The sequence below is a fragment of the Cheilinus undulatus genome, linkage group 10 (genome assembly GCF_018320785.1).
Source record: "Cheilinus undulatus linkage group 10, ASM1832078v1, whole genome shotgun sequence".
NCBI lineage: Eukaryota > Metazoa > Chordata > Actinopteri > Labriformes > Labridae > Cheilinus > Cheilinus undulatus.
In genome coordinates, this window is record NC_054874.1 from 13,368,340 (window position 1) to 13,384,667 (window position 16,328).

At 40.2% G+C, this 16,328-nt stretch overlaps 1 protein-coding gene across 2 annotated transcripts in view; it reads right to left on the minus strand.

The window, feature by feature from the left end:
- The window catches only part of gria1a (glutamate receptor, ionotropic, AMPA 1a), a 151,713-nt gene that overhangs the window by 85,406 nt on the left and 49,979 nt on the right, over positions 1 to 16,328 (minus strand). For both annotated transcript variants that reach the window (XM_041797483.1, XM_041797484.1), the window contains exon 4: positions 8,298 to 8,482. In XM_041797483.1, the coding sequence (XP_041653417.1) occupies positions 8,298 to 8,482 (185 nt within the window). The remainder of the gene's footprint in view (positions 1 to 8,297; positions 8,483 to 16,328) is intronic.

Sequence of the window (16,328 nt, forward strand, 5' to 3'; positions counted from 1 at the left end):
TGGAGGCACATCTTTCAAAATAAAAGCATATCATAGATTTTTGCCGTGTGTGTTTTGCCAAGCACACTTGCGACGCCCTGAAAAGGGCTCCACAACACACTTTTGGGTTCCAACCTACAATGTGGGAGAACCAAGGCTCTTGAGATACTTCTGCTATTTGCACTTCTGCAGGTTGCTGCTTAAAAAACACATTGCTTTTGACCTTTAATGTTAAACTGCAGACTTCCTGTTTAGTTAAAATTGGTCCAAGAGCCTGTCTTGTCAGCACAGGATGTTACATTGCATGTTATACTGCTATATTTGGAGAGGTTTTGGCTACTTGTGAATCTGTATTTAACACATCTCCCTCCCTGCTTCTCCTCTTACTTCCACTTTCATTTCATTCCTCTTTGAGCTGATATGATCTTTGATCCAATACTTCAAGAATTTTTAAAATCTAGCTTCCTGGAGCTCCACAGTGATCCAACAATACCAACAAATAATGAAGGCTTTCAGTGCTGAACTGTGCACAAGACCCTCTTTCATCCCTCTCCTGTGGGTGCTGCTGTCATTCTTTACCTGATGGCGTCACAGGTTAGCTCAGCACTAGGGTAGGGGGGATGTCTGAACAACACAGTGAGAGGTGTATTGTCGTGGCATTAGTGGTCTGTTAAGAAAAAGCGTGGGCTAATTGGGGACCACATTGACGGACATTTTTAAGTACATATGGTCCCCAGAAAGGAATTCTCTCTAATTAATGACTAATGTCTGCTTCTATAATGGTGTTGTGCAATAACATTTTTATTCCAGTAAAGTGGGAGGTCACATAAATTGAAGCAGAGTTGGTAGACCTTATTCAGAGCATTGGTTGATCCAATTAATAACCTCTAGTACAGCGGATAAGAGGCTCGTTCAGAGGTCTATGCATGGCCTCACACATTGTTCCCCCTCTTCCTCTCTGAGCATTTTCCCTTTTGTGTAACTGGTGGGAGTGCTCTCATTTGTTTGTGTGTCTAATGATGCTGTAGGTCATGGCAGAAGGTGGCATTTGTTATTAATGGTGACCCCAGCCCCAAGGAGGGCCCTGCAGCCAAGCCTGGGGCAAGGAAAAACAAGCAGGAGAGACACAGCACTGACACCAATGCACCCAACGTGGGTTGGGGAAACACGCATATTACTGCCACAATAGGCCGTCAGATGGGAATGTCTTGGATGCCTGTGTGTTTTCTATAATGCATGCAGATTTGAAGAGTCATTCAGAGTTCATCCCCAAGAGAGCGGGTCACTTTTTGTCTCTGTGTTGGAGGAAAATGCTCTGAAAGGTTTTTGAGGTAGCTCTTCTGTCGCTATGAACGTTCCCCTGAGTCCACATCAATATTCAGTTTATACAAGAAGTCACCCTCAGGATACTGGCTGTGACATTATCGTAGTAGAATCTCTGTACCGTATGAGATGAATGAGATGAACACATGGGTGAGTGCAAAGGGCAGAGGAGGCAGAAGTGTATTTGTGTGTTTTTTACACCGCTGTTTGGGTGCGTATGCAGGGCAGTGTGGAGGCACGGAGCAGATGCAGATGATTGATGGTGGACGTCTGAGTGGAGAAATTCTCTGGCTCGGCTCCTGTAAAGTGGTGAGAACTGATGCAATAACCTTAACTGTAGACACTAGGCCATCAATAACATTCACAGCGAGGAGCCATAGCTTACACATACAGATGGGGCTGTCTCTTTGTGTGTGTAGTGTGAGCATCATTACAGTGCACCTGTGTGCCATTTTTTTTTAAACAATTTACTGAAAAAAATGTATGTTTAGACGTCTGACAGAAAGATCATAAATCACAGAAATGACAGAACACAGAAAAACAATACAAATATGACTGATGGATGAATATTTCTGCCTGTACACCCACCTGCATTGATAAAGGGGTTCCAGGTGTCTAAACTGATTTTGTGAATGTCATTAATTTTCTCCAGCCCCTCCTCCTTTGATACTGTTGCCTGTCAGACTTTATTCTTACATGTGGTAAATGTACCATTTCATGCCAAAACCATTAATGAAAAAGCCACTAAATGCAAACTCAAAACAGTACCCCTTGATTAGATTATTCCTATTTCTTATTCAAGCACACAATAAATGTGGCAAAAGGAATGATTGCTCTCTTGAGTGTACTAAATCAACTGTAGCTACCTAGCTGATTGGGCTATTAGCGAGTCAAATCGGTTGAAGAGGTTGCTTTGCTCACAATCTTGGTCACTATTTGCTTCAACTGTACAGGGAATAATTACAAAACGTTTGCCCCTGAAACACAAAAAGTGTTTGGTTACTCCCCACCCCCCAAATCCATTTGAATGTGAACAAAGAGACTGCATTTACTTTTTTGAGTGAACTATCCCTTTAACATTCGGCACATTCTGAGTGGTTTAAAGTAAAAGTTGTGGTTGTTACTTATCTAGTGGCTTTTTGCAGCTTTATAGGAGTGTAAAAGACCCTCAGAGTTGAACTGACTGATGTTGCTGCGTTGTCTTCTGCTTTAAATCTCAGTGCACATTCTAAGCTGAGCTGACCGCCATCTTCCTCAACTAATAATCTTATTCAGGCAGAGGCACCCAAGACAGGGAAGACAGCAGATGCTTTGGCTGCAATTTTAAGTTCATGATTAACAGGTGAATAGTATATTTTGCATTTCAAAAGTTGACCTTGTGTACCATTTCACGGACTCAGTGATTTTCTTCTGATTGCATTAAATATGTGAAAAGGTTTTGAACGTGTATTTTAACTGGCCCGTTATAATCAGCTTTTCAGTAAACTTTACAGTATATACACCTCTGTTTTTATCTTGATAGGAATTCAATGACACCGACACCAGGTGTACCACTGTTCTCCACTCCCTTCCAGTGTTTCTGCGTGAGGAAGTCTCTGGATTTTTCAGCACCTGCACAGTGAGTCTCCTTGAATAATTTACAGTATCACTGTGTACAAGGTGAACGGCCTATAAAAATATTAACCTTTTTAGATTTATACTCGTTGAGTCTTTCCATACAGTCTGATATCTTTGGAAAGGATTGGTTGGTTTTCTTTCACCTAACTACAAATGAACTGTATTTGTGTTTTGTTCAAAGCAATAAGAAGTTTAGTTATACATTTTCTGTGTATGTTTTTGAGCTTAGCATCACTTTACCTCCTGCCACTTATATACTCTGGTAAGTCAGCTGATTCCTGTCTGCAGTTCATTGATCTTCTGTTTTTCATCTCTCAGTGAAACCTGAGTCTCTGGTATAAATATATTTGATTTTAACAAGACTAACCTGGATAGATAAAGGCTAAATTCAAAAAAATGTCTAGTCTGTTCTGAACAAAACCCAAATCAGTTTAATTAGAAATCTAAAAACTTCCAAACATAACTCCATATAAGCTTTACGCTGGAGCAGCAGTACCTAAATGATCTTGAGAGATGATTAGTCAACAATAACAAAAATGCTTTAATTTAAAAAACTATTATGTCAGAAAGAACAAAATTGAATTCGTATATTCATAGAAAAAAATGACTGGTTTATGACTGGTGTCTCTGCCATTCATTTCAGAAGGAGCCTGTCTAGCCAAAGCTTAAAGATGCTGCAGTGGCCCTCGTTACAGAAACCACGACACAAGTCCAGTTCACTACCAGCCTGTGAGAATCTCTGTCGTCAGTGAGTGACATCAGCAGTGTCAAGTAACTAAGTACAAATACTTTGTTACCTTACTTAAGTAGAAATTTTGGGTATCTATACTTTTCTGGAGTAATTAGTTTTCAGCCTACTTTTTACTTCTACTCCTTACATGTTCAAGCAATAATCTGTACTCTCTACTCCTTACATTTTAAAAATAGCCTCATTACTCCTATTTCATTCCAGCTTGTCATAGTTAAAAAAACCCACAAATAAAACCCCCAAAAACCTATCCAGATAAGTCGCACCATCCGGATAGAGTTAATTTGATTGTGGTTGGATGAAAAGTATAAAGATAATACCATTCTGACACCCTACTGGTCTGTACGCGATCCATTGCACCTGCGCACACAAAAGTTTTGACTTTTAAGTTTATAAACTTTAAAGTTTTGAGGCAATCCATTTCCTCAAAATTTGTACGTTCTGGTAACTTATTTGGGTTTACGTTGTGCTTTTTGTTTTAACCTATGAGATTATTCAGATTTGACTTAGTGTCGCTAATACTAACAAACTAATACAAAAGCTAGCAAGCAGGCTAGCATAGTTGTGTGGGGAAACGGCAAGCTTCTCAATACAATGCTGACTGGTGATTGGATAAGTTAAGCTCATGACTTCACCTGATTGGATGGCGGTTGGAGGGTGGGATGTGCCATCCAGGAAGCTGCTGCCTTCCAAGAAAAGTTGAGGGCACAAAACACCATAGAGCTAAAAGCGAGGCTAAATCAAGAGGCAACCTCCGGTCCTGAAAAATAAAGCCAATGCAGAAGTGCAAAAAAATTGCAATACCACGGGTGTCCACTTGAGGCTGGCTGCAGGAACACCGGAAGTCCCATCTGGTAAACAGCCGGTTTTGACACACAAAATAAACTGGTTTACAGCCTGGTTCAAAACACCAGACCTGTCTCATTAGCTAGTGTCTTATTGTGCTCCCACTGTACGGGGGGTGAATTTTTTTGTACCACGATTGTTTGGATTGTATTTAGGATGAAAGCTGATTGGCGCGTCTCATTTGATTGACAGATAGCTCGGCAGGCAGAGGCTCCGTTTCTGTCAACCAGAATGCTAGCTAGAAGGCTGACAGGAAGTCGCACTGATTATGCGGACGGTTAGGTTGATCCAAAGTTTGGTTGAGATCACGATTTCAATATGGAAGCCTCCATGGATTGGCTTCAAGAGCCGTTTAAGTCCGCCTATTGTAAGCAGATGATTGACGTCACACGGGGTTCGTCCAATTCTTTCTACAGTCTATGGGCCAAATCTACAGTGTTTTGGGCTGAAAGTTAGCCAGATTATCATTTGTTCAGTAAGGACCTACAGCATGGGTTTTTAGTACTGGCAGAGCTCAAAACTTCCTTTTCAGACAGTCCCATTCAAATTGGAACATATGGTCTCTTTATGCCAGCAGGGCATAGTTGCTAACCTTTCCCTCTAAACCAAGCAATCTAAGAATCTTTTCAATGCTGTAAATTTGTCATTCTAATGTCCCCTAACCCTAAACCTAACCTTAACTTAAACCCATTAAACTCCCTACAGGGATGTAGCCGGCCTCTAAAATGTTCCCTTTATAAGTCAGTACCGCTTTGTTGCTATTGTAAGTAAGAAACAAGTAAGCTTGACATGTTTACCTTCTTATTTCTCATTGCTGACACCTTTTCTCTTCTATTGGTTTCAAAAAGTCGAACACCGCCATCTGAACTAAATACTCCTGCAGATTACTATAATAGCAGCCCTATGAACAGCGTTTCAACTCGCGTTGAAATCCAAAGCTTGACAGACCTGTCATGCCGTGTTGCTAAGCCGTGATTGGACAATCTCTGTTTGGGTGAGGGGGTTTAGCTAACAGTCAACTGTGATTCCTTGAACATTTTCCTTTACACAGTACAGAGGTGAGAAAGTGATTATCCTAGCATGGGAGAACTGCCGGCTCCAATGCTGTGCTATTTATCTCTCCTGTCCTTGATGCTGCAGGAGACTAAACCCCCACAGTAGACCACCAACCAACCCCCACTTTTCAGTGTTGTCTCTCCATTCTCCCTCTCTGCTTCTCTCTCCTCTGCTCGTCTGATTAAACATGCACGCTTTGATTGGAAGCGTGTGTTAAATGTGTTCAATACATTCTTCTAAAGAAGTCTGTTAACCTTTACATGCAGGCTAATTACCTAATTAATAATAAGAAGCAGTAAACAAGGAAGCCTTTTAGCAAAACATGCAGTAAGGTTGAACCATGTGATGAGGTTGTAATATATAGAATTTTCAGTCTTTTATGTCTACCTTATCAGAAAATTACTCATCTTACATTTTATATATTATTAGTTGGGGGCTTGTGATACATCAGATATTTCCACAGGAAGTTACATCAATATGTCTATATAAAGAAGCTTGAACTGCTACCAGAAGATTCCTTTCTCCTTCTGCTATTTGAAATAGACTCCAATTATTCTCCACTATTGCTTCTAGTTCTGTTACCCAAGCTCCCCCTGTAATGTGCTACTCCCCAACCTCCATGATGGTGTGGCCCGACTACACATTTCCAACTTGAGTAGAAACGCTCCAACCTTATCTGCTGCTCACAGTTTTTTTCTTTGAATTTGAGGTGAATTTGCCTAAACAATATAGACAACTGTTTACATTTAACGGTAGACTTTCACATAATGAGGGAGTGACTGTGGCTCAGAAGGTAGAGTCAGTCGTCTCTCACCAGGAAGGTTCTTGTTTTAATCCCCAGCTCCTGCAGTCACATGTTGATGTGTCCTTTGGAAAAACACTTGACCCCCAATTGCTCCCACTGCTGTGTCAGTGGCATGTGAATGTGTATGGATTAGTGAATACTGATGGCCACTCTTGAGTGCCTATATAAAGTATTCCTTAGATGTTGTATCCTTTTATTAATTTCGTCAATCAATCATGGTCAACATGATTTGGCTTTTTTGACAATGAGAAATACAAAAACCCTCTTTAATGTCAAAGTGAAAACCGATTTCTACAAAGAAATGTCAATTAAATAAAAATATGTAATGTAAAATAAGTGACTGCATAAATATTCTCCAGCTTCAGTCCCTGCTTAATCAGTATTCCTGGCTACCATTACACCATGAAGACAAAAGAACACTCCAAGAAAAGGTTATTGAAAAGTAGAAGTAAGAGGATGGATACAAAAAAATTCCAAGGCACTGAACATCAGTTCATTTTAATCCATCAGTAGTAAGAGAGGCTGCCAAGAAACATATGACTACTCTGAAAAGCTTCAAGCTTCAGCAGCTGAGATGGGAGAGACTCTGCATACAACTGTTGGCCAGGTTCTTCACCAGCAAAAGCTTTATGGGAGAGTGGCAAAGAGAAAGCCACTGTTGAAGAAACTCATTAAATCTGGACTAAAGTCCACCAAAAGCCATGTGGGAGACTCCATGGTCAAGTGGAATAAAGACCTTTTTTGTCTGATGAGACCAACCAGACAAGATGCTATGTTTGGCGGACATCAAACACTGCACAACATCGCATTCAAACCATTCCCACTGTAAAGCACAGCGGTGGCAGCATCATGCTGTGGGAATGCTTTCCAGCAGCCGGCCCTGGAGGGCTTGTAAAGGTAGAGGGTAAAATGAATGCTGCAAAATATAGGGGGACAATCTCATTCAGTCTGCAAAAGAACTTCGGCTTGGGAGAGGATTTATTTTCCAGCAAGACAATGACCCAGAAACATACAGAAACAGCAGCACAGAAATGATTTAAAGGTGAATGTTCTGGAGTGGCTGAGTCAAACTTTGTAGAACTCTGTTTTCACTTTGACATTTACATTTTTTTTTTGTCAAAGAAGCCAAATTATATTGACTATGGTTGATTTATAAATTCAATAAAATGGTAAAACATCCAAGGGATCCAAGGGAGTGAATACCTTTTTTACAGGCACTGTCTATACTGTTGTATTCTTTATTTTGTTATTTAGTATTTTAATGCTATGGTTACATTTTTAGGTATGTTTTGGGGCTTTTTTCCTTTATTTGGACAGTGTTGTAAATCAGCAGAAAATGTAGGGGCCATTGATATAGGTTTAAGAGCTGGGGAAAAAAAGAGACGTCAGAACTAATGCTCAACAAAAAGATATTTTAGAAACAACTAACAACAGGCTTATTGTCCACAAGATAATCGATTTGAAATGTTCAGTCTAATGGGGAATCAGCATTGGTCTTATCTTATTTAAGAAGCTTTATTATTCAGCATTAGACTTTGTTTTGTTCCTCATAAGATGTTAATTTTAGTCTCATTTTTCATGTCCATGTTGTCACTGTAAAGCTAGCAGTTAATTAAAGTGCCATTGTGACATTTGGTATTTGATCCATATGGCTTTGACCTAGAAATTACTACATTGGTGTTATTTCTTTGTAGAAAAATTGCATGTGTATTGCAATATAGCTAAAAAAAAAACCTTACTGTGGTATGATTTTTTGTCCATATCACCAAGCCAAATTATGTGACTGTGTGACATACTAACACCAGGTGCTTAAGGGGAATATCCACGCTTATTTTTTCCGCTTCAAGCACTGCTCATAACCATCCCTAACTGCAACTCACAACCATTATCCCCCTTCACAAGACAAACAGCGAAGCCCCTTACCTTTTTCAGGATGCCGGTGAGCCTCTCGGTCTCACAGTCGATGATAATCTGTCCCTCCTTTCTCTTGTCAAGATCCTGGAACACTTTCAAGAAGGAGGCCTCTGTCATAGTCTCCACATTGACTGAGGTCACCTGCCAGTTCTTCTCTGCTGCTGTATCCAGAACCTTCTGCAGCACTGACAGGCCTAGAGGAAAAAAAAACACATGGTAAAACCCTCAAGAAGTAAGAAACTGTGGGAGCTAAGCTCTGCAGGGGCGTTTCCTGCTAAATTTAAGCGAAATGAAGTGATGAATGACTATTTGGTATTTAACTGAGCGGCGCAGAAGTGTCGATTTTATTAGGCTGCCTGAGACATATATTATGTGTATGTTAATCTTATATTGAGAGGAGTTACTTCATGAAAGATAAATTTAACACCATGAGAATGAAACAGAAGCTGCACATAAAACCAAACCACCCTTGATAAGTTTATTCATCACAATCTTCCCTGCAGCTTTGGTGATTAAGTACAGGAAGAAGAAAAGTCCATTAAGCACACTGACACATACAGGTGTGATTTCCAGATCTTACCGTGCCGGGCTAAATAATCACCACTTCCACCCTAACAAATAATCAGACCATGCATCAACACAGACTACACACTTGCAGCCAGTTTTACGTCCTCCAAGCACCAATTACAGGAGCCGTTACTCAATTACGCTGTCAGTGATATGCTGCTGAGATACTTTAGCATCATAGGGAAAGAGGTAGAGCAGCCAATGAGCTAAGGGCTCATGATAAGACAGGAAATAAAAGGCGATTAGAGAACACATTGATCTTGAGCTCTGATTTACAGTCTGACTCACTGTTGTACTCTTTCACTGCTGGCAGTAGACCAATCAGATTCCTCTCAAGCTGGCAGTCACAGTCGCTCTGCAGAGTAAATAAAGTAATTTCACCCGCAGCAGACTGGCAGCCATTACCAAACTGAATTAGAGCAATTACAATATCTAGGAATGTAAACTAAAGCATGATGTAGCCGTGTTTGTTCCTCTAAGCAGAGCAAACATTGTTAGAGCCGCCGTGGGTATATACATGATGTGTTCTGGGTTTCCCCCTCCATACTTGTTTGTTCATGTTCGTACAGGCTTTTATGCATATTGTGCAAATGTTAAAATGGCTCGTGCACAAAAACAACACAAACCCTGTCAGAAAAGGATGAAAGATGCAGTCACTGCCTCTGAAATATGATTGCTCGGCCTTATTACAATACACACCAGCTGCTCTCCAGGCAATTCATGCTGCCTGTTTGACACCAAGTCATTAAGAAACACAAAGATGGATGGGTCTTCACCTCCAAATATGACCACAATAGCAAACATGTAAATAAATAAGACATCTCAAAAATGGTAAAATATAACCAGGGAGGAGCGTGGAGATGTATGGAGCCTATCATTATGTCTTTTCCTATCAACTGGTAGTCATGAGTGAGTAATTGAAGTCTTTGGTGCTCGAGTGTGTAGCAGAGAAACTGATGATCCACATGGGAGCAGGGGAGGTAGTTTGTCATGGCTCTGAATGAAGCCATTTGGTCCTGATTGAAGGGGACAGCTGTGTTTGAATGCTCAGCCTGTGGGTGCATTTGAAAAGCTTGAAACATTACCTCCTTTCCTACCCACTTTTCCTTTGACCTCGATAAATAGACATCACAGGGTCAAGAGAAGGTGTGAAGATGATAGGAAAAGGAATGTGGTGATAAGGGAAGTAAAGTGGCAGATGTTAATGATGTCACATACAGTGGGTTTGCTGAGTAAAACCTACATTTCACTGAAGACGGAATACAAATAAAGCATCTACTGCCCAAAGTCTTTTTGACATATCGTGTAATGCAGCCATTAGTGAGAAAGACAAGGTGTTAAATATGACTTCATTGATGTTTTTACAGGTAATGCACCAGACAGTCTGACCAGACATGTGAAAGAATAAGTCATAAGGGCAAAAAGTATCTTTTTTAGTGGAGCAAAGCAAATCCAAGTGGGAACTACAGTTACCATCTTCCCTGTTGCGTACAATGATGCTTTTAGCCAAAGCAACAAACATCAAATTACTACCAATATCAACACGTGGGTGGTACGGCGGCGCAGGGGTTAACGCTGTTGCCTCACAGCAAGAAGGTCCCTGGTTTGCTTCCCGGTCAGGGCTTTTCTGTGCGGAGTTTGCATGTTCTCCCCGTGCACGCGTGGGTTCTCTCTGGGTACTCCGGCTTTCTCCCACCACCAAAGACATGCTTGTTAGGTTAACTGGTGACTCTAAATTGACCATAGGTGTGAGTGTGAGCTCGCCTGATTGTTTATCTCTGTATGTCAGCCCTGCTATTGACTGGCGACCAGTCCAGGGTGTACCCTGCCTATCGCCCAATGACAGCTGGGATAGGCTCCAGCCCCCCCGCGACCCCTAACGGGATAGGCGGTATAGAAAATAGATGGATGGATCAACAATGGCCTTAGAGACCTTACCCAAGGGTCCACACTAGTGTTAATTTCGTTAGCTAAAACTATGACTAAAAATTTTCATGGACAGCCTTTTTTCCACAAGAAAGACTAAACTAAGACTAAGGCTGAGATAACCAGAACATTGTTGACATTCAAAATACATGATATTTCTCCACTGTGGGTAAATCAGTCAAAATACAATGCATCTCTATGTCTTCTGCCTCTCAGCTGTAGAAAGCAGAGAGCACAGGTTTGGCAGAGTGCATTAAACACACAATCATGATTTAGAACCAGATTTAGGCAAGAGAAGAAATGCATGGTCCAAAAGTAAAGACTAAAATGTGAGGACTTTTAATGGACCAAAACTAGAGATTTCATCAACTAAAACTAGACAAGAGATGGAAGAAAAAAATTGATTCTTAGATGCATCCTGGTGTGGAAGTGGAAGATTCTGAATTGACTTATAAATGTCCAATTATCGATCACCGATAATAGTTTAAATATTTAATACTGTGGAATAACAAGACCAAAAAGGTGAAACTCTGACATGCAGTCCGTAACAGCAAGATTCAGATTCCCAGTTGTTCATCTGTGAAAAAGGACACTTTTATGTTTGTAATTTCAGATATGCGGCAAGAAAAAGATGCTGCTACCTTTGGTTCAGTGCAATTGTAAATTTCTAGTTCACACACACCTTCCATTAGAGGATGGTGGAAATATAATCGATCTCTTTTTTCTAAACACAAATGTAATGTTTTTATTATGTTTGATGCAGTGAGTATAACAGAAATGTAAAAACACCCAAGTGCATCAAAAAGCATCAGTAATCGATTAAGAATTGAATCATAACCCTATGAAATGAAATTGAACTGAATGGTAAGGTGCCTGCAGAATCCCACCTCTAAACTAGACTAAAACTATAAAGGGTAGAAATGACTAAAATGTGATGAAAACTGAAAGGCATTTAATCTAAAGACTAAGTTTGATACTAAAATCTAAAAAACGTCAAAATCAACACTCGCCTTTAGGCCTACTCCCTGGGTGGATGAAGGCTGTATATGATATAGGAAAACTTCTTCCCACTATGGAAGGGATTCCCCAGGGAGAATGCAAAGAGCTCCCTCACCCACTATACAATTTGACAGTGGGGCAGCCCTAGGCCCTCCAGACTTTATGGGAACACACCTGAAAGTCAATGAGTATGGACAGTAAGACTGGGCCATGATCTCAGCTGTTTCTACTCCTGTTCCCAGTCCTTTTGTTTCCAGTCGTTTACCCATTCCTTGTGTCAGTGTCCCTGTCCAATTCTGTGTGTTTGCATGTGTGTGACAACTAATCACACTGCTGCTGCCAATCAAGTTGCACACCTGATTACGATCCACTCATCAAGCTCCTGCAGTGTATATACCCGGCTCCTCACACTAGTCTTTGACTCTTTCAAATTCTGAGATTTTGAAACTTTTGGACTTTTAGGTGAAACTCTGGATCCTGACTAATCATTGCTGTCCTTGTCCAAAGACCCCTTCTCCCTGGATCTTCAAGAGCATTTTTCTCTCCCTGCCAAGTCCTCAGTCCCTGCTGACCTCTTCTACATCCTTCATCTTTAATCTGCCAGTTGTTAAATAAATCTCTTAGAGCCTTGATCTGTTTCCCTTTTTGGGTCCTAAATTTCAGAGAACCCAACAGTGTCAGTGCTTCCTATTACAGCTAAGTGGGCTTCATTCAGTCATGGTCTGTGGTTTCTTCTTAGCTGAGAACAAAATCTAAGAACACTCAGGAGCAATCGTACACATGGAACTGCTGATATGAAGATTAAATGCACTTATTTGCACTCAAATTCGCTAAATCAAGAAAGACTAAATGACATAATTTAAGATTATATTTTACTACATTTTTACTGATTTGGCACTTTTAAATATTTAGTTAATATTCCATATGGAATGCAGTTTTTAATGATAGCTGGCTGTGTGCTGGGCTGGTTTGACTCGGTGTCATATGAGTTGTACTGCAGCTGGTGTATCCACAAAAGGGCTGTTGAACATGTTGCTCATCCTTAGTCCAAAATAGTAAAACAAGATCTGAATTCCTGAATTACTTAGGCCGTATCACGAGCCGCTTATTTCATCAGTCCTCGGTCTTCTGTTGTACCAGACCTGCCATCTTAAGGACAGTCCCAAAGGTCCTTAGCAGGTCTGAAGACTGATGACCAAGGACCGATAAGCAGAGACACATGAGAGCACGCAACTCTTCGTACTGAAAGACACTCCCTCTTTTATGGATAACACTCTCTGATTGGACGCTGCTACACAGTGGATGTTAATGAAACTTCACAACACCAGCAGAGATGAAAAATAGAGGGGAAAAAAGCTCTCATAATGGATGATGAATGGACACAACAGAATCTATACAGAATATAAACATCAGCAGCTTTAAAAGAGTCAATAACTGGTGGGCTGGGATTTAAAACGTGTTTGAAATAAGTATTTACAGTGAAATATTGAGAATAACTGTAATAAAATAAACATAAATGGGTTACTCACTATGGAGTTCAATATTTGATTTGTTTTCTGATTCACCATCAAACATAAAACATATTAAAGTTCATAAAATCAAAATAATCACATATAAATATTTCCTTTAGTAGTCAGTTATTTCAGTGTTTATTAGATACTGAAGAGAATTAAAGTCTGAAGGAGCAGAAGTCTGTTTGGCTGTAAGAAACACATTTTAAATTCATTGTGGGTTACTTCTACTCAATTACCATTACTGCCTGCTGCCATAGCACGTGCCATCCATTCCTGCCTGCACTCACAACAGGTGTGTCCAATCCTGCCTTAATCTCACACAGATTCTGACAATCCATGTAAGATATTCAGAATTACAGACAGCATGTGTTTAAAGGCAATATCGATATGATCACTTAAGCAACACCCTGATTACGCTTCTTCACTGAATGAAAACAACCAATCCTCGTCATACTTAACGGTGCCACACATGGACAAAAAAGCAGCCGAGAACCTCGGACTGATTCAACTCCTGGTTATGGCTCAGTGACATAAGTGTCAAAGTAATATTTACCAACCTAATGTACACATAATTTGTCACAGTTTATTTAAAAGTCAGGCGTGGAATTGTGTCCTGATCTCTGGAAAGTTTTAGCGCCATAAAAACTGCAGCGCACTTCCATCAGCTCTCACAGACAGCAGACCTAGCTTAACTATATTAATGCCGTGCTATTGCCGTCCTCATCTTTAGATGCTTTATGCAATAAGGCCAACAGAGAGGAGTGTTTTCCCCAAATAACTGCATATAAGCTCAGTGAGTCTACACACTGGTGTGTATGTGTGGTGATAGGCCAACAAAAATAAGGGGAGCATTAAAGCTGTGCCTTCTGACTTGTTTACAAAGTTTTAGAGCATGCACTTTATTGTGGTGCCTCAACAATGTCTAAATCAAAATTATTTGCAGGGTATTATCTAAAAGTAGCAAGAGAAATCCAGTTGGAATTATTGATTGATTCATGGTAAAAAAGGGATTAAATAAAAGGTAATAACAAGAGAGGTGATGTGTTGGTATTGACTTAAATTTATCCACCTTGGTGAAAATGCCAGATTTATTATACTAAGCTGAAAGGGTTCATAAAAGAAGCAATAGGGCTCATTTCCTTATCATTTAAACCAATCAAACAGCTCTAATCAAGGCCCTCACTTAAATACTTTGGACCCTTTAAATCAGTCAGCAACCCTCCTGGCCAAAAAGGACTATTCATATAAACCTCTGGAGTCTTCCAGGTTTCAGCACCATGGACAGCGCCATACTTTTAGAAAAGAAGTTCTACTCCACAAAAGTGCTTCTTTTTTCTTTTTATTCCTTTTTAATCAGATTTGTTTGCTGATGTCATGTGTTTATGTTCTTCTGCATAACAAACACAACGTTCTAGCAAATGTGCTACAGCACAGTGATGACAAGCAATCTCATTCTAATCTACTGCCAAACATTTTTACCACAATTAACTTTTCTATTTTCATATGTTCAGTGTACCTGAACTATTTCACTTCTGGTATTCTTATATCTTCCATTTATCCGTTATTCCCTCTCAGCTTTTTCTGCCTCACTATGTTTGCACTGAATATATTCTCACCTTTTAAATGTAGGTACGTGGCTGATGCTGCCCTATAAATCAAAGCTGCCCTGACAGGAGACTCAGAGGACTGGCCAAGGTAAAAGCAGGCCCTCCAAAGGCATCTTGGAAAAAGAATTATATCATAATGGAATCTGGCTGTCATGAGCGTCCTCCTGGCTGGAGGCAATACACGGGGACCTGGGCACCAGGCAATTGAGAGGAGAGAAATAACACTTTGGAAAGCATTTCCTGAATATTGTTTACGAAAGACTTAATGGGCTAGCAAATTTGTTTTCCTGTGGGCTTCCTAGAAAATAAAAATGAGACAGACTTTTATCTGCAGGTACCTCAAGGTAGGACAGCAAGATGAATATATATATATAGAAAAAAATGTACATTTACCACACCAGATAATGATGAAAACACTAGAAATGTTATATATATATAAATTCTACCAATGTTAGGGCCAAGGACAGCTTTAACAGTCTGACAGGCAAAGTGACTGTCCAAGAAGCTGCACAGAGGTGCAGTAGCATAGATATTTAAGAGACAGTCTGTGTAACAGTGGAGAAGAGAGCTGATGCAGATGATGTCATTTTTGATAACAGATATCCATATGCATTCAAAAGCTACAGAAAGGACTACTCTACCACAAGCCGCTCAATCTGGGCTTATGTCAGAATGGCTAGACAGAAACGTCTCCTGAGTGCAAAACACATGAAAGCGTGCTTGGAGTTTGCAAAAAAGCACCTGCAGAACTCTCAGACTGTGAGAAACAAAATTCTCTGGACTGATGAAACGAAGGTTGAACTGTTTGGACTTGATTCCAAACATTATGTCAGGAGGAAACAAGGCACCGCTCATCAACCAACCCAATAACATCCCAAAAGTGAAGTATGGTGGTGGCAGCATCATGCCGTGGGGGTGTGTTTTTAGCAGCCGGGACTGGGAGCCTGGTCGGGGTGGAGGGAAGGCTGAATGAAGCAGAGATATCCTCAATGAAAACCTGTTCTGCAGCAATCAGGACGTGAGACTGGACTGAAGGTTTGCCTTCCATCACAACAACGAACCCACACTATAAAAGATGATTTTTCTGGGTAGTAAATATCCAATCTAATACTTTAAATTATACTCAAAGAAATTAAGGTGACATGATAGCTTTCTAAAGTGACAACATTTAATCTATACAATCTGTTTTTAATAGTAACTATTGCAGCACAAATAAACTTAGTAAATACTACCCAAAAACATTGGGTATATGAAAGAAGTGTATGCACCATTGCTTGTTCTTTTCCAAAGGCTGATGTTGGATTAAGTGGTGTGACAACTGGAGTGGTGAACCTTCATACATGGATCCTGTACACTAAGTATTATTTTCAGGAATCAGAGTTTAACATAAAAAATTTAGATGCACACTGCAGCATAACAGTGATATT